The 27,847-nt window shown below is 39.4% G+C and overlaps 1 protein-coding gene across 1 annotated transcript in view; it reads left to right on the top strand.

The window, feature by feature from the left end:
- LOC133530778 (dihydropyrimidinase) overlaps nucleotides 1-25,440 on the top strand; it is a 72,408-nt gene extending 46,968 nt beyond the window's left edge. The window contains exons 3-10 of the mRNA XM_061868847.1: nucleotides 15,691-15,875; nucleotides 17,643-17,719; nucleotides 18,266-18,466; nucleotides 20,156-20,257; nucleotides 22,202-22,246; nucleotides 24,282-24,420; nucleotides 24,557-24,694; nucleotides 25,328-25,440. Coding sequence (XP_061724831.1) covers nucleotides 15,691-15,875; nucleotides 17,643-17,719; nucleotides 18,266-18,466; nucleotides 20,156-20,257; nucleotides 22,202-22,246; nucleotides 24,282-24,420; nucleotides 24,557-24,694; nucleotides 25,328-25,440 — 1,000 coding nt within the window. The remainder of the gene's footprint in view (nucleotides 1-15,690; nucleotides 15,876-17,642; nucleotides 17,720-18,265; nucleotides 18,467-20,155; nucleotides 20,258-22,201; nucleotides 22,247-24,281; nucleotides 24,421-24,556; nucleotides 24,695-25,327) is intronic.
- The last annotated feature ends 2,407 nt before the right edge of the window (nucleotides 25,441-27,847 follow it).

The following is a 27,847-nucleotide window of genomic DNA, read 5'->3' as shown; positions in this document are numbered from 1 at the left end:
TTAGCTATATGCCCCCGTCTTTCAAAGGGCAAATGTGTTGAGCGTTGAGCGTAACTAGATAAAATACAAGTGTACTTCGTGTCATCCGCGCAGATTTGTCAAATCTAACCTTTAAAATATGACAATAGGATTCAAGGCACGCGTCATCGTGAATGACACGATCTATACCTAGGTACCTACCTACTAATATAAAGCTGCTGTGATGGCCATAGGTTAGAAAACGTTTCTCATCTTACTTACCTCGACCGAGTCGAAAACGCATCTTAAAATAGTACTATATTGACAGCACACGTGTTGGGATCCTTTTGATCAATGGCAAAGCTAACTTTGCCAAACGAGCTGACGTAACTCCTGAGCTGTCACGCAACGGCACGTTGTCACGGCATTGCGCGATATAGCGTAAATCGACAGTAACTCACGAACTCTGAGAAATTGGTTAAATTGATTGTGAAAAAGGGCAATGGTCATACGATAGGCGTAGTTAACTTCTATATTAACTTGCACACCTATAGTTCGTGCCATCCACGATGACGCGCAGATTTGTCAAATCTAATCTTTAATTCCATGACAACATGAGTCGTCGTGAATGACACGATCCATAACTAGCGGGTGAAGCTTCTGTACTTTATGAATACTTAATTAATTACTCTGTGGATTCAGATCAGGTAGCGCACATCTGAAGAATACTCTCAAATGTGTCAACACCGTATTTCACAAGAGGCTGATCGATGGAAACCGTTGGTCAATAACTTGGTTAACGGAGATGTACGATTAAGAAGAGTAGAGTGTGCCGTTTTCCGCTCCGTTTTGTACGGGGAACGTTCTCGCTCGAGAATATTTCCCATGGTGACTATCATTTTTCGTAAAAATCCATTTCATATATTTAACAACTAATAGACCTGACCAAAATATTGACAATTATCTCCCTCTTAAGCTAAACTAAAGCTTCATTATCCGCTGATAATTATTATCATAAATTGCTATAGCACGTTCGGGTTTCGGGGTCAATACTGTTAACGGCGCGTTTCACTCGTAATCGTAGCATTGTTATCAAGCCATAAATCGCGTGTAAACTGCATATAGGTCCAACTGTAGTTGCATAACAACGCAGATTGTGTCAGAGCAATTGGCATTACTTTATTAATCTGAGATCATGACAGGAAACCTGCCTGTGCTGGAATAACGTAGATAAGAAGAGATGAAAAGAGATTCTCTGTGTCTGTATTGATTTGCTTTTGTTTTGAGGACTGTTGTAATACAAAGTAAAGTCTACGGGAACCACGTCGAACTAAAAAGTGATTTTAATAGCACCTACTTTCTTTCTTTCGGACGAGAAACAAGTGAAACAACTCTGCTAAAGGATGAGTTCTAAATGAGGCATTTTATGTGGTAAAATCATGAAGTAAATAATGAATAAAAATGCTACTAGAGATTAAGTGAATTAGCGATAATAAGGAGAAAACAAGGGTCCGGGGCTCCGTAATTCTCCGAGCTCTTGCTAAAGAGATGATTAAGTGGGTATCGCTAATATGCGTTTATGAATCATTTTTTTTGACATCCGGTTATCAGCGACTGTTACTCTATGCTCTAACTTTTTATGAATACGGCCGTGAGCACCCGATATATATCCTCATGCAGACTTATAATTCTAAAAAACGAAATGTACACGGAGGGAATTAAACAGGTGTCAGTCGTATTATCTGTGCTTCCTGTCTAGGAGCAACCTAATCTGTCACCGCTAATTTAAAAACAAACTTGACCACAGACCACACTATATGGGCGCGGACGGCGCGGATGCGAGCTGTTACCGCATTAGCGCTTCCTGCGCGCCACGCATCCAAATCAACACTCCAATTTGGATTGTGTTCGATTCGCTACTGTACCATTTATACGCCTTATTGTAAGGAAATAAGGTCTACCATTGGTTAGGTCAGTGTGTTGCTGTCCAGAAACGTAATCAAATATGATGCAATTTCGTTTCGATGTCATCGCACTCCAATTGTTAGGTATCTATTTCAAATTGATGTCATATTTTATCCCTGGATGCCTCTTACACACCAAGGTCGCTTCGGGAAGCCTGCAATGACACCACATTGATCCGGCCATTCTGGATGTAGTTAAGCTGGATAGATCTCTAACTGGCATTTTTACACATAGCTCAGCGAGCTGCAAATGTGCGTACTCACTTTATGAATGGAATTCATTCAAACACAAGTGTGTACATCTGACTATTTTTGACTAAGTATAAACACCAGGCATAGGTAAGTCTCACAACGATATTATTATGCCCAGTCGGGATGCATCTTTGAATTTCGGCGCGATTCGAAGAATGATTAAGACACGTTTAAGGTCTTGGAAAGATCGATAAGTAAACGACATGTCAAAATAGACGTTTATTTCGATGACGCTGTGATCCCAATAAGATCTATCTACGATATTTCTAACGTCAAAGTGACATGGGTTGCCCGAATCTAGCTGCTTCTGTCAATTATACGATATAAAAACGATATCTAAATAAGAGCTTATCTAAACCAGAACTTATTGTTATCGTATTTCATTCTTCGAATCGGGCCGTGTCAAGAGTCAAGAGTCTGACAGTTTTTGTGTTCCGATAGTTTCTTCCGTTACCTTACCGACAATAACCTTGCCCTTGCATTGAGTTCTAGCGAACCAAAACATTTGCTTCAAAAAAGATAGCTTTAATATTAAAAAGACCGTTGCGCATACGATAATTTCCCTGTGTACTCTACAGTTTTAATTTCCCCTAACCAGTAAAAAAATAAAATAATGTGTGTTATTCTGTTGTTATGTTCTCGCTTCTCGCAGATGTGATTTATTATTAAATGAAACGTAATGATCTAGAAATAACGACGTAAACGGTTAACGGGCGTGAAATTGGATTCGGCAGGTTGTCTATTTTGTGGTAAGGAAAAATGCGAGTCATTCTTCAGGTAGGCCGCATAATCAAATATTGTTCTTTACAAATTTCTGAATTTCTTATATTGAAATTAGTTATGCTCCCTCAAAACTTGTATGGAGCATTTAGAATCCATGAATAATATTAATTAAAATTAAAAGCTATTGAAAAAAAAACTGTTTATTTCAATGTTGTTCTTGACATACTGTGTTACAATCTCCATACTTGGAGATTATTTTAATCCATGTGAGTTAAAGCTATGTGAATACGTATTTGCGTCATCATACTACACTTTTATCACGCTGTCATAAGGATATGTAGACTTATGTACTCGTGTACATATTGCAACGAACGTATTTTTTTATATGAGAGGCTTTTTTATATGCTTCCAAAACCTAGCCAACTTTGCGCTTATTTTTTTATCTAAATAAATAAATATACTTCGGTTTTAGCGTTATTTTTTTGGCCACCCTGTATATGTGTCTGTAGGTTTGTACTGAAGTCAGGACGCTTAGCGCGACGAATTTCGTACATTGACCCGTGTGTTCATGTGTGACATCATGGATGAGCGGGACAGCATTATAACTACTCGGCTGGTCAACGTAGGTACGTACAATTATTCGTGTTTAAATTTAAGTATAACATACTTAAATATCCAATATCCACTTATTTCGCCATGATTGTTTGCATTGCGTGATTGCGAGATACGATTCATACGATTAACTTTCTCAATGGAATCCATCATTGGATCTCTAGAGTAAACAAACATGTGGGCATGACCTGGCCACCTGTGGGCGTGGGATACTCGCTAGCCTTGATATCAATGCAAAAAACCCTTAGCCCTACACACTTTTATTATAATATCATACAATAACAATAGACAACTACTCATAGTGTTGTGTTCCTGCAGGTGTAGGTTGCCAGAGCTCAACGAGGGTGCGGAGTGTTAGGGTCGGCAACGCGCATGTTACTCCTCTGGAGTTGCAGGCGTACATAGGCTACGGAGACTGCTTACCATCAGGCGGGCCGTATGCTTATTTGCCACCGACGTAGTATAAAAAGACAAACAATTCTCATACATTATTAAGTACCTACACTACCTACACCATTAAAAATCATCGAGTAATTGAGGTTAGAAGATGTTACCTGTAGCTATATCAAAGCTGGACTTGATTCAGGTTACGTCAAATTATGTTATTTTATTAAAAACAATCAATTCATCTAATTAAGTTGGTAGAAGATACCCAAAAAGCACACATTACTTTTAAATTCTATGCGATGCGATTTAGCAGGGTGCATACTGCAAAGAACATTTACCTAGATAATGGATAAATAGGATTTTTTCGTTAAAACATTTACTTTTTCGATTTAGGTCAAAAATTTGCCAATGAAATATAACATTACAGTACTATAGAGGCCGGGAAACGAAGGGTTGGGTAGATATAGGTAGATATACGCGGCTGGCAACCCCGTTTCTCGCCGAGATTTGTATACTTAGTGCTTTTCTCAAACTTGCAATGAAATAAATAACAATTGTAGTCAATTTGTTTTATTCGTAGGTTTATACAGCTAAAAACAAATTACGAATCTACTACTATATGATGATTGAATGCCAAGACGTTGTGTCACAATTTGACGTTTGAAAACAAAAGAAGGTTACTTTACAGGCCTAGGTGTGTAAGGCTGTTTGAAATTCCTTTACATATCATCTTCACTCATCGCACCTGATACCTACGTAGTATTTCCGGACCTAATTTCAAGTAGGTCATGTCAACATTTCATTGCAAGTTTGAGAAAGCATTCTTAATACACTGCTGAGATCATAACGGTTTCCGCAGTCGGATGAAAAGAAAGAATCGCAAAAGTTATAACTGCCATTACGAAAGTGTATAATAACAAAAAGGCGAACGTTACGAGCGAAATCAAGTAAGAATTCACAACAGAAAACAACGTTATCGGACATCTCGAGAACCAGTTCCCCAGATAACTTCCACAGTACACATTACATACAGTGTTGGCCGAACGTCAATTGCAAGTAACAATTAACCATTACAAATGAACTGTAAACCGTAACGGGCGGTTCCTTTACGGTTCAATATGTAATGGTTAATGGTAAATTGCATTAGCGTTTCGGCCAACACTGTGTATACACAACACAACATTAAGTACACATTTTTGTTTAGTTTTATGGTGACAGGTATACTATAGGATAGTTTATATAACGTAAATCAAAATCACATTTCTTCTTTATTTTATAATATAACTCACTACTATCCAATATCCACTCGAAAACGTGATTTATAAATGTTTTGCACAGAAGAATAAAAACTAAAATGTTTATTTCTTTCTGTAGCTGTCTATTTAATTCGCGGCTACAATAAGTTATTCAGTACTTTACTCGTCTTAATATAACTTTTTCGATGGTTTTAAAAGCAATACTATATCTACAGTAGCGGCAAATAATGCGTAGAATAACGACAATTCAGTCAAACTTGGGTACATTTTTAAAATAATTAGTTTAGCCGAGTTAGCGGTAGCCCGGAGGTCATTAAATTGTAAAGTAAGGATTCGATTTAATTTTCAAACCTAACGAGGGCGTAATGGCCATCCATCTAGGTTTTATTGTTGGTAATATTCGCTTTTGAGTGTTTTCAAACAAGAAATTCAATATTTATAACATACATTAGTCATTAATTGGTGTGTGTGAAGTCTTCAATTGCATTGTGCTGACGAGGCTGCCTGTTGGCACGTGCAGTGGGACGTAAGACGTAAGTAATTATATCGTGATGATGATACAATCATTGTTTGTCTAGATATAAAGCCTAATTTCACGTGTTTTCTATTGAATGCCTGAAAATATTGCAATATGATAGATTTTTTGCCGCTACTGTTTATTTTCTGGAGGAGTATGACTGTGTCAGAATGATTAGTATTTTTTTCTGCTCTGCAATCTAAATTTTTTTTTATAATTATACCTGGCCTTTCTCTTAAACAGATTAAGTATATGCTGATTTGTTATAGAAACAAATAAGACGATTAATTAATATGTAAACATAATCACAGTTGCGCGCTGTTGTTTTTTTTCTACTGTGACATCGTCATAAGTGGCATAATTTCGTATGTTTACTTATAAACATCAAACACTACTGGTTATGTAATCGATTATTCACTCCACACAAATATCAACCTAATCATTTAGCTCGTAAAACTCAGAACAGGTTACAAGCTTACAAGCCAATTATTAAGGCCCCGTAGATTCGTGTTCTACTCTTACTGAGCGTAAACGTGAGCAATATGGTTGTGCTCGGGATAGCGAATTTATTTTAAAATACATATGGTGCTACTTTTCCGCACTAGTGCGTAAATTAGCACATTATGTAACTATGTTGAAAATTTAAAGGGTCATATGTACTGAAAAACGTTGTACGATACACGTGTGAATAGGTAATTCGCAACTCGTGTCAATTTAAAACGCTCCTTTGATCGTGTTTTAATTTATCGCCACTCGTTACAAATTTGTACTGTAAATAACTATTACAGTACATATGGTGCTACTTTTCCGCACTAGTGCGTAAATTAGCACATTATGTAACTATGTCGAAAATTTAAAAGGTCATATGTACTGTAAAACGTTGTACGATACATGTGCGAATAGGTAATTCGCAACTCGTGTCGATTTAAAACACTCCCTTCGGTCGTGTTTTAATTTATCGTCACTCTTTACGAATTTCCTATTTTTCGCACTTGTATCTATTACAGTACATATGGTGCTACTTTTCCGCACTAATGCGTAAATTAGCACATTATGTAACTCTGTCGAAAATTTAAAGGGTCAAATGTACTGTAAAACGTTGTACGATACATGTGCGAATAGGTAATTCGCAACTCGTGTCGATTTAAAACACTCCCTTCGGTCGTGTTTTAATTTATCGTCACTCTTTACGAATTTCCTATTTTTCGCACTTTTTTTTTTAAAGTTGTAATAATAAGTTTAAACAAAAAAAGAGGAAAGTTTAAATTGTGTGAACTGCTAGGTTATTGCTGACATAACGTTGTATTTAAAACGAAAGTATGGGAATTTTACTTTTTACACAAAAATGGGAGTAAACTGATAATTGACGAAAACAAAACACAATTTCGTCGCACGGCTTTCTTCTACGTTCGGTACTAATACAAGAAAAAAGATCTGTGTCGAAACACGACCGGACACACGCACATTTAAATAAAAATTACCACATTCTCATTATGACGCACACGATTTCACACGAACATAATATCACATGGAATTGTCTTCATACGATTTTTTACATATTGTTTAAGATTTGTGATTATTATCACAGAGAGGTAAATTACTGAAAGTCTACTCCAATTACTGTATGCTCTAAGAACGACGTGCATTATAAACATTTATACATATTACATTGAATAAACGACAACTTAGATATTTGTTTGTGATTTCGGAGTTGAGCCCATACCTTGTCGGTAGTGACAGACGTAGGCAGACGAAGGAGATCCCGGGTTCGAATCCCGACTAGAGCATTTATTTATTTGAACTTTATTGCACAAAATATATAGAATAATGTACAAATGGCGGACTTAATGCCAAATGACATTCTCTACCAGTCAACCATATTACTACTATTGGTACTTACTATTGGTACAGAGAGAAAAAACAAAATTAATGAATTAAAAAGAAAAGCAAAGTAATATACTTATAAACTACTTACTTATATTTGTTCCCGAGTTATGGTTGTTCTATGTATATAAGTATTTATACCTATATGTTTATCTATTATATATATCGTCATCTAGTACGCATAACACAAACCTTATTGAACTTACTGAGGGGCTGTATGGCGTGGTAACATGGACGATACGAGCCCGAGAAAGGCAAAGGATCGTTGCATTCGAGATGTGGTGCTGGAGGCGTATGTTGAGGATACCCTGGACCCCCATGCGCATCAATGTATCGATCCTTTCAAAGCTCCCTGTCCGAACTCGCCTGCCACAGTCTGTCATATTGTCTTACTTCGGTCACATAATGAGGAGAGATGAAAGCCTTGAAAAGCTGATCATTATTGGAAACACGGAGGGCAAACGAGGCCGGGGACGGTCTGCAACTAGATGGAGCGATCAAGTAAAAGGGTCCCCATCCTCAACTAACTTTTGCTCGGGCGTCAGAAACGCAATGAACAGGCACCGATGGAGGCAGATCATAAACACCAGGGGTGGAGCATCGACATCCACCGATGAACACGATCCTAAGCCATGAGGCATCACAGAGACAGGTGGATGTCTTATTTATTTATTTAAATGTTCGGTAGGTCTAAAATGGTCGCTGCTTTGTCGCTTATTACTTATTACCATGCCTGTCACGGTCTAACCAGTATTTAATAGCGAAAGTCGAATGACACAACAGGCGATAAAAACACGACCATGCTAAGACCGCTGTTATAGTCTGCATATCCACCTCAAAATTTTAACGACCATTTTTAGGGTTCCGTAGCCAAATGGCAAAAAAACGGAACCCTTATAGATTCGTCATATCCGTCTGTCTGTTCGATTATTATCTACTAGGATGAAAAGAGCGGTTATTGCCTGACACGTGTAGTTTAAGGTCGTATATTCACACCTATGTCAAATGTGACAAGTAATTAGGTTATGTGTAATGGGTGTGAAATTAGGACGAGGTGCGGCTAGCCCATACAATCAATCAATCAATCAAATCAAAACGTTTATTCTGTAAATAGGCTTAAGCTAGCACTTTCACATGTCATCTTATAACTATATATATATTCTATTTTAACATAAATGCATCCTTATCTTCTAAGAATTCCTTAAAAGTATAATAAGCTTTTTGTAAAAGCTGTCGTTTCACAATTGACTTGAATTTATTCATTGACAATTTCGTTAAGTTAGATGGTAACTTATTATAAAAGCGCACACTGTTCCCCATAAACGACATATTATTTACTCTATTTAAACGGAATCTTGGAATCACCAATTTATTTTTATTTCTAGTATTATAATTGTGTATGTCACTATTCAATTTAAACATTTCAATATTTTTTCTTACATACATTATATTTTCGTAAATATATTGGGAAGCAACAGTGAGAATATTGATTTCTTTAAATTTCTCTTTAAGAGACACTCTTGTGCCTATATTATATATGTTACGTACAGCACGTTTCTGTAAAACAAAGATTGAATTAATGTCAGCGGCTTTGCCCCATAATAAAATGCCGTAAGACATGACGCTATGGAAATATCCAAAATACACCAGCCGTGCTGTCTCAACATCTGTAAGTTGACGGATCCTTTTAACTGCGTATGCTGCTGAACTTAGTCTACTTGCCAGTGTAGAAATGTGCGTTCCCCACTGTAATTTTGAATCCAAGGATAAGCCTAGAAAAACAGCTTCATCTTCAAAATCTAATATTTCGTCTTTTAAAACAACCTGTGCGTCACTCGTGTGCTGGACATTAGGTAAAGAAAATCTAACACATTTCGTTTTCTTGGCATTGAGAAGTAAATTATTAGTAGTAAACCAATCAACTACAGAGGACAATACATCATTTATTTCACTTAAATCACTCTGTTTCCTTTTTACTTTAAATATAATAGATGTGTCATCAGCAAAGAGAACCAACTTATGCTTTTCATTAACTATATAAGGCAAATCATTAATATAAACGAGAAACAAGAATGGGCCAAGAATAGATCCTTGGGGGACGCCCATTGAAGTAATAGACCCCGACGACTTAGTTTTATTTATGTCTACTTTCTGAATTCTGTTTATAAGATAGGACCAGATGAGATCAAGAGCCTTGCACTTCACACCATAGTGGTTTAACTTGCGAATAAGAGTGTCATGATCAACACAGTCGAAGGCCTTCGACAGATCGCAAAACACGCCTATTGCATCTAGTTGTTGTTCCCATGCTTCAAATATGTGTTTGATTAAGGTGGTGCCTGCATCTGTCGTTGACCTGCCCCGTGTAAATCCAAACTGATCTTTATAGAATAGTTTATTAACGTTAAAATGTGATAGCAATTGATCCAGAATGATTCTTTCAAAGATTTTACTTATTGCCGGTAGAATAGACACGGGCCTAAAATTTGTAGGGTCTTTTTTTGATCCGGATTTAAATAATGGAACGACTCGACTGTGCTTCATTAGATCGGGAAAAACTCCCGTATCAACACAAGTATTGAAAATCATGGCCAAGTGAGGTGCCATAGCATCCACTATCGATTGCAATACTTTTACCGATAGGCCCCAAATATCTTCAGTCTTTTTTAAATTTAATGTCCTAAACGCTTTTACGACTGTTTGCGATGTAACATATTTAAAGCAGAAACTCGTTGGGCATTCCGGCACATTGGCTTTTAGCACATTTTCGGCCATAGAAGAGGACGAGTTAAGCGATCTAGTCGTTTCAATGGGGATATTTGTGAAGAAACGTTCAAATTCATTTGCGACGTCTACATCTGATTTTACTAATTTATCACCTACTTTTAGGGTAAAATTATGATCACGTGATTTTGCTTTAGCAGTCTCACTACTAATAATTCTCCACACGGTTTTGACTTTGTCGTTTGAGTCTTTTATTCTGCGTGCAAAATATTTGGATTTAGCCATAGCGCATATTTTTTTAAATAATTTACTATATGATTTAACATATTCATTGAAATTGGTGTCACTATTTACTCTTAATGCATATAGTTCATACAGCCTATTTCTAGATTTGTGTATTCCAGGAGTAGCCCACTCATCAAAACTTACCCTATCCTTGCGCTTAACTTTTTTAACTTTGAAACATGCATTAAATTCAGTTTCTATACAGTTAAACAATTTAGAATAATACAAATTAGGGTCCTCTATACATGGTTCAAGTAATTGAAGTTGAGATTTTATGTTATTATTAAAAGTTACCAACCTCTTTTCTGTGACCGGTCTGTAAAAAATCTCTAGGGGTATTTCTTCCACCTTACTATTGAAACATGCTAGTTGACCAAAGTGATCAGAGCCCAACTTGTTAAAAACCAGCTTATCGATCGGGTCCTTCGTGCAAAAGATACACATATGTATCATTGTTAAATGGTATAACTGTGAGTGTATGTGTTTAAGTTGATATGGTTTAGGATTAAAAATATATCTATATCAAAAACCTAACCTTGTTGCGTTCCTATTAAAAATAGATACCTATTTAATTTACTAAGGGCCTGTTTCAAAATGTCCAAGTAAAGTCCTGAATAAACTACTTGCCACTTATCTGACAAATAAAGTCATCGATGGCGTTTCACAATCTTTAAATAAGCTTAACTGGTAGATAAATACATTTAGAAGTTAAGGTTTTATCTGGCAGTTAATTTATTTGTTACTATCCAATACTTGGACTTTGTGAAACAGGCCCTAAATGAAATTGTGCAAAATTATTATTATGTGAACGTACGGCTTAGTCTATTTGTTTATTTAAGGATCACCAACGGATAATACCTACATCTAGGTATGACGAACTCGCGATTGGGGCTGTAGTCAGAAAATTTACTACGGAGCTGACGTTAGTTCCCAAACGTCTCAAGAGATGTCGCTAGTTGCAAGATAGAACACGCTATCGTTAGGTCGCCGTAACTTTTAGGCGCTAGTTGTTCTGAATTGTCGCGCCGATCGACGATTGACCGTATGTGTCAGTTAATGAAACAAGATTTTTCAAGAAAGGGTGTTGGTTGGCAAAAAGTCCGGCCAGCATCTTCAGAAAAACGCAATAATACTATAAGAGACTATACGTCTCGCTATTATCTTGTAATCAATATTAAATAATTAGTATAATTCAGATAGTAATCTTACACAATTCGTTATAGTGTCACATTAATCTCAATAACGTTTATGTGTTTCCTATATTGGGGTTCTGTCTGTGTTCAGAGCACTGTCCAAACTTTGGTATCATTTGTGCACATTGACTTATCAATTTATTTCACCTGATTCTGGAGGCAACTGTAGGGATGCCCAGAATAGTGGTTTTGGCCGAATACCGAATACTCGGCATAACATGCGAACATTTTGAATCTCATTAATTATGAAAACTTTTCGCCAATAAAGCACAACGTTTACTAATATTTCATTTTTTTGCTTAGAGTCCGTGAATAAAATCAGACCCATGATAAAATATAGTTATTAGTTTTTTTTAATACTACGTCGGTGACAAACAAGCATACGGCCCGCCTGATGGTAAGCAGTCTCCGTAGCCTATGTACGCCTGCAGCTCCAGAGGAGTTACATTGCCGTCCCAAACCCCCCCTACACCTCGTTGAGCTCTGGCAACCTTAATCACCGACAGGAACACAACACTATGAGTAGGATCTAGTGTTATTTGGCTGCGGTTTTCTGTAAGGTGGAGGTACTTCCCCAGTTGGGCTCTGCTCTAGATCTGGAATGACATCCGCTGTGCTGTGCCCTACCACACAAAGCGAGATGATATTCACAATGCCCATACCTCTCTTTTGGACGTAGTTTCGTCTGCCATAATATACTGTCATTCTTTGACAGGTTAAGCATAGAAGACATAGACATCCGGCATTCAGCCACGATTGAAAATTCTGTAAAAATATTTTAAACGGCTATTAAATTAATAAAATTAAATATTTTTGACATAAAACAAAAAATAAATTGAAAACGTCAGTATTTTATAAGTTATAAGTAAAAATCATTTATACCTACTTGGTTCGTATGAATTAGAGGTTTTTTTCAAAATCCATAACTCCCGCGGGAACAATACATGCCTTTGTCCTTCAGTATAGTTCTTAGTTTTTAACTGACGACCAGACGGCGTCGTTATAATATTGCCCGTGTTTTTAAGTTCTAATTTTAAGTTAAGTCGGACCAAATTAATTCTGCAATGTCAAAGTGTGGAAATGACATCATTAAATTTCTATGAAAATATGACGTGACGTTTATAATAACACTTCCTCACTTTGTTATATCCGAGTCGGTGCAGAGTTAGTTTAAGCGGGTACTATGGTCTATAGATGTGTGAGTAGTATACATATTTTAATCGGGTCTTAAAATGATGTACAAAAAACGTCTGTCCTTTGTTCTATGGAGTAACAAACAACATTTCGGATCTCCAATTAGACACCTACTTTTATGTTAAATATTTTATGATCAGAATAAATGTAACAACTGAACTATATGTATAGGAAACTATTACAGTATAGTTACCAAACACCCCGATAGATGGCGCTGACTGCAAGATAAGTGGCGCTATCGTTTGTTCGCCGTAGTTTTATGAGGTCCTTTCGTTTTGATCCTTTCTTTGATTGATACGATCGACATCTAGTTTGTGTTTAAGCTAGAAACAAGATTTCTCTAGAAAGGGTGTTGGTTGGCCAATAGTCCGACCAGCATCTTCGGAAAACCTGTAAATACAATATTCTTACTAAGTAATTATCATTTAAATCGGGAGGCAAGGGCCACTAATTTTATATTACAAATACCTCAGGATGGTATTTCACCTGTCCTATGTGCATTGCGTCTCACTATCTCATTAAGCAAAATTTGAGATGCAAATACACATATACATATATTTTTATGAATTTAAACACTATTAGCCGGCTCGGTGGTATCTGGTCTTACCCTGCGCCGCGCGCCTTCTTCTTTCTTAACACCAGTTAATATAACAGACTATAATTATATGAATAACATCTGACATCTTATGATTAACTCGAGTAAATAAATAAATATTTTAGATTATTTCATAGATTTTTGGTAATGGTGGATGTAATCGAAAGCGAACTTATACCGGGTGTTTCCTGTAACAGGAGAAATAAATTAAACTGTAAGCTGTACTCCTCAAACTCACTAACATTTGTTCAGCAACTTTTAAAAATAACTTATGTATTAATTTATATTACACATTGAAGTTAATTCTAAGACAATGTATTGCGAATTTTGTTACGTTTAATGCGTGACAATCAACGTCAAACACACTGATGTCAGCGTACACTGAAAATAATATTTTTGTATGAAAAAGATAAAATCTAAGTATTTCATAATTTTTAAAAGTTGTTAGTCAAAAGTTATATCGTTTTAGGAGTACAAGATATGGTTTAATTATTTGCTCGTGTTACAAGAAACACCCGGTATATTTTGTGATTAATCGAATCGGCGTTTCATACTGTGTTCATGAAAACTGTTCAGTAAATTTAATCATTACATTTTAAGAGGGAAGAATATCTTTGCGATACTAACGAAACAACGGTACTTTTTCTATGAAATTTCCAGTTCGGGAAAAAACGGTTTACATTAACTAAATCTTAACAAATCACTTTGATTTTGATGTCTATTTAAGCGTAAAGAGGTAACAGCCAGACATACATAATTAATCGCTTTTGTATTAATATTAAATAGGGATATGTATAGGGATCGTGCGCGTTGGAGGATCTGCCATCTGGTGGCCTGAATCGGAACAATAAACATGTACATTCACTCGTCACGTGTTTTCTTGTGCATAGTAGGTTCTGCCATCTTGTGGGCTACATCGGAACAATACACATCACATTTACGCCTCGCGCCAAAAATCTGACGGCTCATGTGCTACCTCCTACAGTTCATGCACGCTCCCTATGGCCAGTTGTCCAATGACCTTGGGCATTGTGTGTAATAATTACAGATGTATTATTTGTTATTGTTCTATTGTGTAACCAACTTGAATACTGCGTATATCACTTGAGAGTTGATGATGAATTATTACGGTTTCAGTGATGTCATAGAAGGAATCCTACGAATTAACAGTACCTAGGCCCGTCACAGATGACAGAGAGATGAGCGATAATATATATTAAGATACCGACAGATATCTTATATTATAATATAGCTAAGCATCACACACGCCAACGATACCTAAATATGTATCGCTACTTGTCTAGCACCTACATTGTGAGACAGACGAAATATACCAAAACATATCGTAATATATCGAGCTATATATCGCAAGGTATCTAAAGATGCCTTGCTATAAAGATATCGTAAGATATGAAAATATATATTATAGCTTTGTGTGTGGACTCTGTCAAATGGTACGTAAAATATATCGTAAGATGCCTTGCTATAAGATATCTTTTGGTATATTATCGGTCCGTCTGTGGCGGGCGTAAGTCATTTTTGTATTAGGTTTAATACATTTTTTCCATTTGAGTCACCTAACTGTTAGAGCGATTCTCTTCAAGTTCAAACTTTCTAACGCTTCTGTATGCCCATCATGAGACTAGATTTTATCGTGGGATTCGTGGGTTTGTAAAAAAAAATCTTTTAAAAAAACATAAGCGGGCAAAATGTGTTGAAAGTAGATTAAGAATATACAAACATGGAAGTGATGGAATTATGCTATGTACTGTCAACCAATTTGAATCCTAGGCCACTATAGAACCTTGTCGCTTTAACTAGTCTATACATGACATGCATCACTCAATAAGCACTGTCGTAGAAGTCATTATGACATGGTTCTATAGTGGCCCAGGAATCAAATTGGTCGACCGTACACTACACACTGTTTACCCTTTGGTGTTTAAATCAGACGACAAGGGCCAATAATTTCATATTACAAATACCTCAGAATGGTATTTCACCTGTCCTATGTGCATTGCGTCTCACTCTCTCATTAAGCAAAATTTGAGATGCAAATACACATACATATATTTTTATGAATTTAAACACTATTTGGTGCTTCTCTCGGTTACAAATAAATAAACCAATATGTTCATCTTTCCAGACAAGTGGGCCGCAACCTCATCATCCCCGGGGGTACACGCACTATCGACGCCACGGGAAAGCTCGTGATGCCGGGCGGCATCGACCCGCACACCCACTTCGAGCTGGAGATGATGGGCGCCAAGACCGCCGACGACTTCTATAAGGGAACCCGCGCCGCCGTCGCGGGAGGCACCACGACTGTCAGTAAGTACTCGTAATGCCAGCATCGACCCGCACACCCACTTCGAGCTGGAGATGATGGGCGCCAAGACCGCCGACGACTTCTATAAGGGAACCCGCGCCGCCGTCGCGGGAGGCACCACGACTGTCAGTAAGTACTCGTGATGCCAGCATCGACCCGCACACCCACTTCGAGCTGGAGATGATGGGCGCCAAGACCGCCGACGACTTCTATAAGGGAACAGGCGCCGCCGTCGCGGGAGGCACCACGACTGTCAGTAAGTACTCGTGATGCCAGCATCGACCCGCACACCCACTTCAAGCTGGAGATGATGGGCCCCAAGACCGCCGACGACTTCTATAAGGGAACCCGCGCCGCCGTCGCGAGAGGCACCACGACTGTCAGTAAGTACTCGTAATGCCAGCATCGACCCGCACACCCACTTCGAGCTGGAGATGATGGGCGCCAAGACCGCCGACGACTTCTATAAGGGAACCCGCGCCGCCGTCGCGGGAGGCACCACGACTGTCAGTAAGTACTCGTGATGCCAGCATCGACCCGCACACCCACTTCGAGCTGGAGATGATGGGCGCCAAGACCGCCGACGACTTCTATAAGGGAACAGGCGCCGCCGTCGCGGGAGGCACCACGACTGTCAGTAAGTACTCGTGATGCCAGCATCGACCCGCACACCCACTTCAAGCTGGAGATGATGGGCCCCAAGACCGCCGACGACTTCTATAAGGGAACCCGCGCCGCCGTCGCGGGAGGCACCACGACTGTCAGTAAGTACTCGTGATGCCAGCATCGACCCGCACACCCACTTCGAGCTGGAGATGATGGGCGCCAAGACCGCCGACGACTTCTATAAGGGAACAGGCGCCGCCGTCGCGGGAGGCACCACGACTGTCAGTAAGTACTCGTGATGCCAGCATCGACCCGCACACCCACTTCAAGCTGGAGATGATGGGCCCCAAGACCGCCGACGACTTCTATAAGGGAACCCGCGCCGCCGTCGCGAGAGGCACCACGACTGTCAGTAAATACTTGTGATGCCAGCATCGACTCGCACACCCACTTCGAGCTGGAGATGATGGGCGCTAAGACCGCCGACGACTTATATAAGGGAACCCGCGTCGTCGTCGCGGGAGGCACCACGACTGTCAGTAAGTACTCGTAATGCCGGGCGGCAACGACCCGCATACACACTTTGAACTGATGAGTGCCAAGACAATAGACAAATATTAATTAATAAATTGTAATAAAAATTAACTTTCATTGGACACTCACCTATTGCCTGAAAATAGCACAAATGGCCTACATTTGGAGGGCGCCTACAACACCTTTACTCTGATACAGACTTCTAATAACAGCGGTTTCTAAGGAAATGTAACGACTATATAAAGTTCGTTCTACATTTGATATCAAGTTATATATGCTGCAACTTTATCTCGCGCGACACTTGCAATATGAACGAGACTGGCGAGCCAGTGCCAGGCGGCATCAATCCGCACACACACATACTTCGAATAGGTGATATGACATATGAAACAAAATACACTTCACAAGAGACCAATATGAATCACAAACCAAAACAAAATGCATCCAAAACCCAACCAATCAAAACAAAGGGCTAAAATACAATTATCCAATATCATATTATCTAAATAAAAATTCACCAGTCCTTGGGCTTGTATTTTTTTTTTTTACAATTTTAGTTTAATCACTTAGTTCCAATATTTATTAGCCAACACACATAACAAATACAATGCATTGTTTTCTTTTTCCAGTCGACTTTGTGCTGCCTGAAAAGGGGCAATCGCTGATCGAGGCGTACAACAATTGGAGGCAGAAGGCCGACGGCAAGGTTAGTCTTTTATGTTAAACTTATTGTGCATTCAAATTCACTGTTGAAATTGGAATATACATTTAGTTCGGCTTTCTTTTATGTTGTTTGTTGGCAGTTACGTAATATTTTTGGAGTATAAGCCTGTTGTGTCTTACGTATGACACAACAAAATTATTGATTACATTTCAGTAGACAATATTAACTGTTGCGGCAAAAGCCGTAATAGCCATTGAAAAATTGGTTTAAATTTGAATTTAGTCGCGTGAGAATACGGTAAAAAATAAAATGCATTTCTGTTACGTTACAGCCGTAAAGTTGTCTGATGTATGTTGTCTAAATGATACTTTTGTTTAAAACAAGACGATTTTGCTTTCGGTTGATAAGATGACTCATGGTGCTACGAACTCTGAGATGTTTAAAACCAGGTTTTGTTGTCAAACTATGGGGCTCTTAGCTAATTCCGACTGTGATGGTATTTGTGAAATGGATGATGAGTAGAGACCTAAGAAAAGAGTCACTGGCTACTATTTTTAGAGCATCACCAACCAAACCAATCCTTTCCAGGTGTGCTGCGACTACGCCCTGCACGTCGGCGTGACCTGGTGGTCGCCCTCCGTCCGCAAGGAAATGGAGAAGCTGGTCTCCGAGGAATTCGGCGTCAACTCCTTCAAGATGTTCATGGCGTACAAGGACGCCTGGATGCTGGACGATTATAATCTCATGTGCGCTGTCGAGGCGTGTGCTGAACTGAAGGCTTTGCCCCAGGTATCTGTTTACTTCCTCTTTTTACAATAGTTCTAGCTTAACTCATGTAGTATTTACATGTCGTCCCTGCCCTCACACGTCTTACGTGACCTGGTGGTCGCCTGCCGTCCGCAAGATGGAGAAGCTGGTCTCCGAGGACACCGGCGTCAACTCCTTCAAGATGTTCATGGCGTACAAGGACGCCTGGATGCTGGCCGATTATAATATCATGTGCGCTGTTGAGGCGTGTGCTGGACTGAAGGCTTTGCCCCAGGTATCTTCTATTTATACTATACTAATCGTAATATTAATTGGCGCCACTTGGTACTGCAACTACTATAGTTATATGAGCCTACAACAAAGTCTTCACAAGCACAAGGCGACCCTGCCGTCATAATCATAACATATGTGATTCTCACGATATGATCGTCACATGTAATTCGTTTGGATTTTTGAATGATTACATATATGATGTTGAGCTCAACGAGGGGGGGGACCGGGTTTAGGGTCGGCAACGCGCATGTAACTCCTCTGGAGTTGCAGGCGTACATACATAGGCTACTGCTTACCATCAGACGGGCCGTATGCTTGTTTGCCACCGACGTAGTATAAATTCATTTTCAAATTGAGTAAAATATTGAGTACTGAAGAAACCTTGAAAAATGGTTATAGGATGTATATACACATTACAGATACAATCCGACAAACGCCCCAGTGACGAATTTGAAGAATTGCGGCATACATACTTTTTTTTATTTAAACTTTGTTAATTAGCTTATACCATAAATAAATGGCGGAGTTAAGGTCATTTCTGCGTGTGTGTTATGTTATCTTAGGATGCTCGATATTAGACATGATATCGAATCTCTTTACCGTAATACAAGTTTTTTTAATGAGCAAATGCATAAATATAGATCAATATATACTCTGGCAAACCCACTTTGTCAGTAGAAAAGGCGCGAAATTCAAATTTTCTATGAGGTGGTCAACCCGTCGCGTCTAAATTTTTTTTAATTTGCCGCCTTTTTACTGACAAAGTGGCTGTGCCAGAGATGTGGAATCTTAAAGAAATGTTAATCTTCAGCAACTCAATGACCCTTGTTTATGGTAAAATGTTGCCAATTTTTAAACACTATACTTCATTTACAGGATTTGTGGTTTTCGCCTCATTATCGGTGTCACGTTCATTATAGAGGTGTTTAATGTTTTGTTTAGTTTTTCATCACCATTGTCCTCGCGTTGTCGCGGCATTTTGCCAGGGCTCAGGCCTGAGGTTCGCTTGGCAACTAATCCCAAGAATTTGCATAGACACTAGTTTTTAGGAAAGCGAATGCCATCTGCCTCCAACCCAGATGGTAAACTAGGCCTTATTGGGATTAGTCCGGTTTCCTCACGATGCTTTCCTTCACCGAAAAGCGACAGGTAAATATCAAATGACATTTCGTACATAAGCTCCGAAAAACTCATTGGTACGAGCCGGGGTTTGAACCCGCGACCTCCGGATTGCGAGTCGCACGCTCTTACCGCTAGGCCACCAGCGCTTTTGATCAGTTTTTAATACTTGCTCGTGATTGTGAACCTTGTCGGAATGTACGAAGGTTGACATTGGGCTGTAGAAACGCTGCATTAAAGATCAATGAGTCAAAGTTGGAGGGAAAGGGAGAGAGGGCTTGGGCGGTCAAAGAGTTAAACATGATTGTCTTTTTTCAGGTGCATGCAGAGAATGGGCACATCATAGCTCGCAACACGGAGAAACTCCTAGCGGCCGGCGTCACCGGCCCTGAAGGACACGAGCGATCCAGAGATGAGGAGGTAAGGATTATATTCATCATAAATCTAGTATAATTGGATCAGGCATGAGCGGTGGGGGAAATGACTGAATGTAGTCTCATGTATCTTTCAGTGGAAGTAGCAGAGAAAGCGCTATTATTGTTTGTCCTTGTCACAGTCTCAACATTTTATTATTCCCCACCGTTAGTATGGTTTATGGTGGGCAACAAATAACCCGACCAAATTACGTAGGTGGTTTTTGGTATGTTGTCAGGAATGTTAAAACGTGTTTTTAATTTTATCGCATTGCGTATGTTCTGTCCCTCACGGGCGCACGCGTATAGCACACAAATCAGTTTTGTGGTTGTCCATATTCGTTCTTAGATGTCGCTGTTCTGTCTGTATTTGTCTTACTAGCAATTTGTTTCGTTGTATCACTGAACTTTGTGAATAGAATTTTTCGAAGTGGAGTTTGTTATTTATTAGACGAGTTTAGCAATGTCAGAATTAGCAAAGATTTATCCTGTACAGTCGAGTTTATAGAGTTTAATTTGTTAAAATATTGAAATCAATTGCCGCATCTTTCATTAAATACATCGAAATCATAAACAACGAATAGGACATTCAACTTTTAATGCATAAAGCTTTAGAAACTTTACATATGTCGGTTAAGGGCGATTTCAGACTAGCGTATTTTTCTGCGCGTATACGGTCGTTACGAACGTAAGCGTGTACACCACCGCGCGTGTTGTTTGCCACCGACAGAATATAAATTTAAGTATTTTTTTATGGCCTGGATGAGGATACCCGATACCTATGCTGGCACCATCTATGCGAACCTTCAACATTTGCCAAACCCATCACCTCGTCCCGTGGTAGCTGAATGTCTACAGATTGTCAGTTCGATCAGGTTTAAAATTCCGGTGCATTGTGTCAAGTATGGGGTCTTGTCAATTTCAAGTAAATAACAACTTTATTTTACCACTTTGCCAATTGCCATAGTTATGTCGAAACATGTTCAGCTCAGCGGCGGTATTATGGTTCCATTTTTATCACTTGTCACTGTGCCCGTCACTTTCGCGCTTACATGCTTGTTAGAACGTGACAGGTATGGTGACAAATGATAAAGAGCCGACCATCTTAGCCCTACTGTAGGGCTAATATGGTCGGTGTTTTATCATCTGTCATCATGTCTGTCACGTTCTAACAAGTATGAACGTGCGAAAGTGACACAAAACATGACAAGTGATAAAAATGCGACCATGATACCGCCGCAGTAGGGCTAATATGGTCGGTGTTTTATCATCTGTCATCATGTCTGTCACGTTATAACAAGTATGTTAGTGCGAAAGTGACACAAGACATGACAAGTGATAAAAATGCGACCATGATACCGCCGCTGCTGTATGCCATAAAGTCCATTAATCACATCTTATTTTTAGTGTTATAAAGCCTGACCGCATATATGATTATGCGCTATGGCGGGCAATTTCATTGGAACTGAATTTTTCATACTAACTCAAGGCACCCTATGCATGAGAATTACAGCGCCCTCTTGACAATGATCATATTTTTCTGGTCCGGCTTTACGGCCTTAGATTAGAGCTTAGTTAAGGATCTAAAGACGTCACAAAGGACATCTTCCCAAAATTTGCTATCTAATATTTGAGAACGGTCATACTAGACTATATTACTGTGACTAATACAGTGAGCACTGGAAAGGATGTACTGTATGGAACAAAACTTCGTTAGCTAGTTACGCGTCGGTACAACGACATCTATTGAGCAATATTGACAACTCTGTACCGTTAACAGTGGAAATAGAAATAGCAAGAGTAGTAATGCGGTCTGGTGGCTTAACCAAAATGACAATCGTTGATAGGAAAACTCCAATCGAAAGTTAAATAATACACACTTTCGCATTTATATTATTTATAAATGTTATAATTTATTTCATTCTAATTGTGACGTTTTTTTTTATTTCAGGTGGAAGCGGAGGCGGTCAATCGCGCGTGCGTTATTGCCAACCAGGTAATAAAAATAAAATCAATGTTTTCGAAGAACTAAAACGGGTGTATTCGGAATTTGAATATTTACCTCGTGCGAGAAACATTGAGGTGAAAGTACTCTCCAACAAAATGATTCCACACCTCATTGAAGTGCCGGCACTTCATTGCGTTTAGTACGGCTCCGACTACTAGCGAGGTGCCACACATGTAACGAAAATTTTAAAAAATAATAAAAATAGAAAATGCCTTTATGCGTTATGAAAATGTATTCTATTAATATCTAGAAACATAATAAAAGCAATATAATAACAATTCACTGCTAAACATGTTTTCTTTTAAGCTTATTTAGATTATTTTGAATCGTCACTTTAAACACTCGCGGTGGTACGCCATTTTCTTTGGCGCATAGATTACATTTCGCAGACGTATACCTTATTGTTTGTAGAATATATACAAAAAAAGAATAAATTAATTGTTATCTTGAACTTTTTCGAAGTGTTTTTATTATATTTAAAGAATGTATCATGTTATAAGTGCGATTTGATCAAAATTGATACGAGTACGAGAGTCAAAAACAAAAGGTTTTAATTTAATTTAATTTAATTTAATCATTTATTTCGGATAACAAGACCCATACATTATTTATTACACAATATAATAATAAAAACAGAAACATTTAAAAATTAATAATAATAAAAAAAAGTCATTGAGTAATACAATAAATTAAATTAACCTAAGATTTATAACTAAAATAGCCCAACAACACCTCTATTGCTCAATTTGTTCATGTGCATAGCGTTCCACTTTGCAACTATTGGACAATCTAAACTGTCAATAACAGTGTTCAGAAGGCTGTTGGGGCTGACTCTAACACGGCGCATCAGGGAGGCCACTCTCTTACGCATTATGGCTTGAAAGCTATCTACGTGAGCTTCCGCAAACATCCCCGACGCACTGCAAAATCGAGGCAACCCCAAGAACACCCTGAAACCGTTATTATACTGGATGCGTAAGGCATTGAGAGATTTCTGCGTACACTTGACCCACAGGCTGCATGTATAAAAAGACTGACAAAATGCCCTAAAAAGAGTTATTTTGACACTCTTCGTGCAACGTGCAAACCTGCGAGCCAACATGTTGCTTCTCACCGCCAATGCCCTACGCTCACGCTCCACGTCAAGATCGTCAGAGAGGTCCTCGGTGACCCAGTGCCCCAGATACTTAAACTGAGTGACATTTTTTAACTCAGTTCCTCCCAGTTTTAGTGGTGGTATGAACTTCGGTTTTTTTGAACCCGCCTTAAACACGAGTAGCTCACTTTTCTTGGAGTTGTATTTGAGACCGTGGGTCTCCGCGTACTTCTCACAGATTCCTATCAATATCTCCAGGGCTCCGATCGATGGGCTCAGCAGAGCCATGTCATCAGCGTAGCTTATATTGTTCATTATTTTGCCACCAACTGAGCACCCAATGCCGGCTCCGGTGAGCTCCTCGATTAGGCTATTGATATATAGATTGAAAAGCCGCGGAGACGTCAAACCTCCCTGCCTCACGCCGCATTCCAACCTGTACTCCTCTGAGTATGCACCGGCCCATCTCACACTGTTATTCTGATTTTGGTACCAATATTTCATGATGTAGATCAACTCTCTGGGTGCAGTAGACTCCCTTCTCCTTTTAAGACTATTCTTATAAATTTTAATATAGGCAGTGTCCCAAAAGAAACAAAAATCATTACATTTTAATGAGAATAAATACATTTTATCTAGATTCTTTACAGTACGTATTTAGGCACAAAATGAAAAGTTGTCATAACAGTTTCGCTTCTGACTAGCTATTATTCTTAAGCTTAGTGACAGACGTCAAACGCCGAAAATGGCGGACACAAGTTGTTCTCGATAGCGTGTCTAGTACGTAGTACATTTATGTCAATGGCCAGAAAAGGGACGTGTGACCCCAATCCAATATCAATCTTGAGGCATTCCGAAAAGGTTCACGATGTCACGATGAAGTTCAAATTTTTCTGTTTTACAACCTAAAACATTTTACATTCACAGGCAAATTCGCCGCTATACATCGTGCACATGATGTCCAAGAGCGCCGTGCGAGCGTTACAACAGGCCCGCGCTCGCCAGCGGCAACCTTTGTACGGAGAGACTCTTGCTGCCACCGTCGGCACTGACGGTGAGTCCTGTACATGAGGCCTAGGCCTCCATACACCGTGCACATGATGTCCAAGAGCGCCGTGCGAGCGTTACAACAGGCCCGCGCTCGCCAGCGGCAACCTTTGTACGGAGAGACTCTTGCTGCCACCGTCGGCACTGACGGTGAGTCCTGTACATGAGGCCTAGGCCTCCATACACCGTGCACATGATGTCCAAGAGCGCCGTGCGAGCGTTACAACAGGCCCGCGCTCGCCAGCGGCAACCTTTGTACGGAGAGACTCTTGCTGCCACCGTCGGCACTGACGGTGAGTCCTGTACATGAGGCCTAGGCCTCCATACACCGTGCACATGATGTCCAAGAGCGCCGTGCGAATTCAAAATTCAAATTCAAAAAAGTCAATACAACATTTATAGTAACATCATATAGTGACATGAAAAACTTTTTTTTACCTATAAATATAACAGTCAATACCTGGGTAAACATTAAATTATAATAATCTTAAAATAAATAACTGCTACAATACAATAGAGATGTATAGACTCTATGGTTAAAAATACATTAAATCTGGAATGTAATATAATATAATATTACATTAAACAACAAGGCTCAGAACCGGTTTTTAAGATACCGTTAAATACCGGTATATTTCGGTTTTTCTCAGACCTTTTACAAGAACGTGAACGTTTCAAGAACTTAATTGTAACTTAAAAAAACCGGTTTATTCGACGAGCGACGCAACGGATGATCGGCCATAGACACCGGCATAGGAATAAACCGGTTTTTATTGTTAGAAACCGGTTAATTTGACAAGAACTGTTCTCATAAATAACGGCTTTTCGAGCGATACCGAAATTAAAAGGTTTTGCGCCAAGTATATGATAACGGTTTGGAAATGTAACCGGTTTCCGAGCCTCGTTAACCTAGCGTGTTGTTGCAGGCTCGCACTACCGCAACGCGTGCTTCCGGCACGCCGCCGCGCACGTGCTGTCGCCGCCGCTGCGCCCCGACGCCTCCACCGCGCCGGCCGTCGTGGAGGCGCTCGCCGAGTGAGTGTCGTTACAAACAGGAGCTTCCAGAAACCGAGAACCTCCAAACTTTTCGTTCCGATGGTGACGGTCACAAGCTTTCGCTTCCTTTTTCCTTTCGCGGGACGGGTTTTATCGTCTTTGCTGCCCCCACGTCCTTTCTTAGGGCCAAAAATAAGGGCGCGCTTGCCGAATCCGACTGAAGACGGGCTGAAGTTGGAATTCCACTACCACTAAACTCTATTCAACTGTCAACACTAGTTGTCTAAAATTAAAGGCATTTACGGAGTCGTAGCTGTGTTCATAAATGTAGTCATCATTAAATTACTCCTATGTTAATTCTTGTAAAAAAAAAATTGTCTCTTATTTGCTCAACGGCGGCGAAACTTACCTTTTTTACGTCACTTTATAGTTAAAAGACTTTTGGAGTCGAACAAAGCTAACTCTGATTTTCACATTTTCACACTTTGTTCAGTCAAAGTCGGTGTAGAATCAGCTAAACTGAATATTATTTGATGTTTCTTTTATTGTAACTAACAATAAAGATGTAATGTTTTCTCTCCAGTGACCACCTCCAGCTGATCGGCAGCGACAACTGCACCTTCCACGAAAAGGACAAGGAGTTGGGCAAGGGCAACTTCGCCAAGATCCCCAACGGGGTCAACGGGGTCGAGGACCGCATGGCCATACTGTGGCAGAAGGCTGTCAATACTGGTAAATAAATAAATAAAACTGCACATTTCAAGAGGACAAGCAGGGCACGGTCAATTTTGCTAAGATTTCTGAGGTTCCTGGTTCTGGCAGAAGGCTGCCAATACTGGTGTATGGATAAATAACTACACTTTCCAAAGTTAGGCAAGGGCAACCTCACCAAGAACTACAATGACACCCAAGAAGGCTGATACCGGTTAATAAATATAATCAATGAAAATACTTCGATATAAAACTAAAGACCACAATGCGAAGTGCCGTGACACGCTGTCGTCAAAAAAAGATTGCGTCGGAAGGTCAGAGGGTCTACCGCGAACCACGTTCGACGTGTTGCCTCCCTGTCACACTTACGTACGAATTTACAAGTGCAAGAGAGAGGCAACACATCGCTCGCGGTAGGCCCTGTGCAATGCCACAACATAAACTTGTCACTGACACTTCGCACCTATAAACATGGGTCTCCAATGATGCGCTGCAATTAGTGCACACTTCCTTGCTATTAGGTAAAGAGAAACAATATAGAGATCACGTTAAAAACATTCGAAGTATTTTTCACCACATCAACTGGTAAATGCCCTCTTGATTGTTCAAAAACTAATGAGAAAGTTGCATTTTTTGCACATGTGGGGCGAAGTAATCAGATGCAAATGTTGACTTGTTTCCTCATGTTAGCTGGTAGAATTGACTTTGAATTGATGATTTTAAATGATAATTTTTTTATTACGTTCATTTGGGTTTAATTTGGTAGTAGTGAAAACTTTTGTGTGTCACTCGGAGGCAAAGTTTTTAACACTCGTGCCTTGAAATCCTCGCAACGCTCAAGATTCCACTACTCAAACCACTCGCTATGCTTGTGGTTCAATTTTGGAATCTTTCGCTTGGTCGGGTATTATTATTAGCACGAACGGTTAAACAACTTTTCCCCCTGTAAAACAAATAATTATTCTAAATTTTCTTGGGTAATCTCTCATATCATCAAATTTTCATTTGACCAAGCACTATTTTTAAAAAACCGTAATTTTTCGTGTTTGGTTTGTCAACCTTTTTTATAAATATTCCAGGCATAATGGACCCGTGCCGCTTCGTGGCCGTGAGCAGCTCCACGGCCGCCAAGATCTTCAACCTGTGGCCCGCCAAGGGCCGCGTGGCCGTCAACAGCGACGCCGACGTGGTTGTATGGGACCCACGCTTAGAGAGGACCATTACGGCCGCAGCACATAAACATGCTGTCGACTTTAATATATTTGAGGTAAAGCTTAGTGTGGCTTATGAACAAGGCTTGGAAACCGGTTATATTTGCGAACCGATATCATGTACTTGACGCAAAACCTTTTAATTTTTGTTTCGCTCGAAAAACCGTTATTTTTCAACCGACTTTTATGAGAATAGTTCTTGTCAAATTAACCGGTTTAGAGTAATAAAAACCGGTTTCTTCCTATGTCGGTGTTTATGTACGTGGCACATCACCAGACCAGCTGGCCGTTTCGTCGTTTTTTTAGGTTACAATAAAGGATTACGAGGAAGGAATTCGGAGGAAAGTCGAAATAAACTGTTTTTTTTTTTATAAACCGTTTCCGAGCCTTGTCTACGAGGAAAAGCCTACATTAGTGGAAAATGATCTAAGAAGAAGAAGATTGGTTTAAGAAAATCTTCAAATTGAGGCTGAGTAAGGGCTGAGAGGCCGTCACTAGCCATTCTCTATTTTAAATCACAAACAAGTC

The sequence above is a fragment of the Cydia pomonella genome, chromosome 23, assembly GCF_033807575.1.
Source record: "Cydia pomonella isolate Wapato2018A chromosome 23, ilCydPomo1, whole genome shotgun sequence".
Taxonomy (NCBI): domain Eukaryota; kingdom Metazoa; phylum Arthropoda; class Insecta; order Lepidoptera; family Tortricidae; genus Cydia; species Cydia pomonella.
Note: the sequence above shows the minus strand (reverse complement) of the source record. Positions and strands in the feature narration are given on the sequence as shown.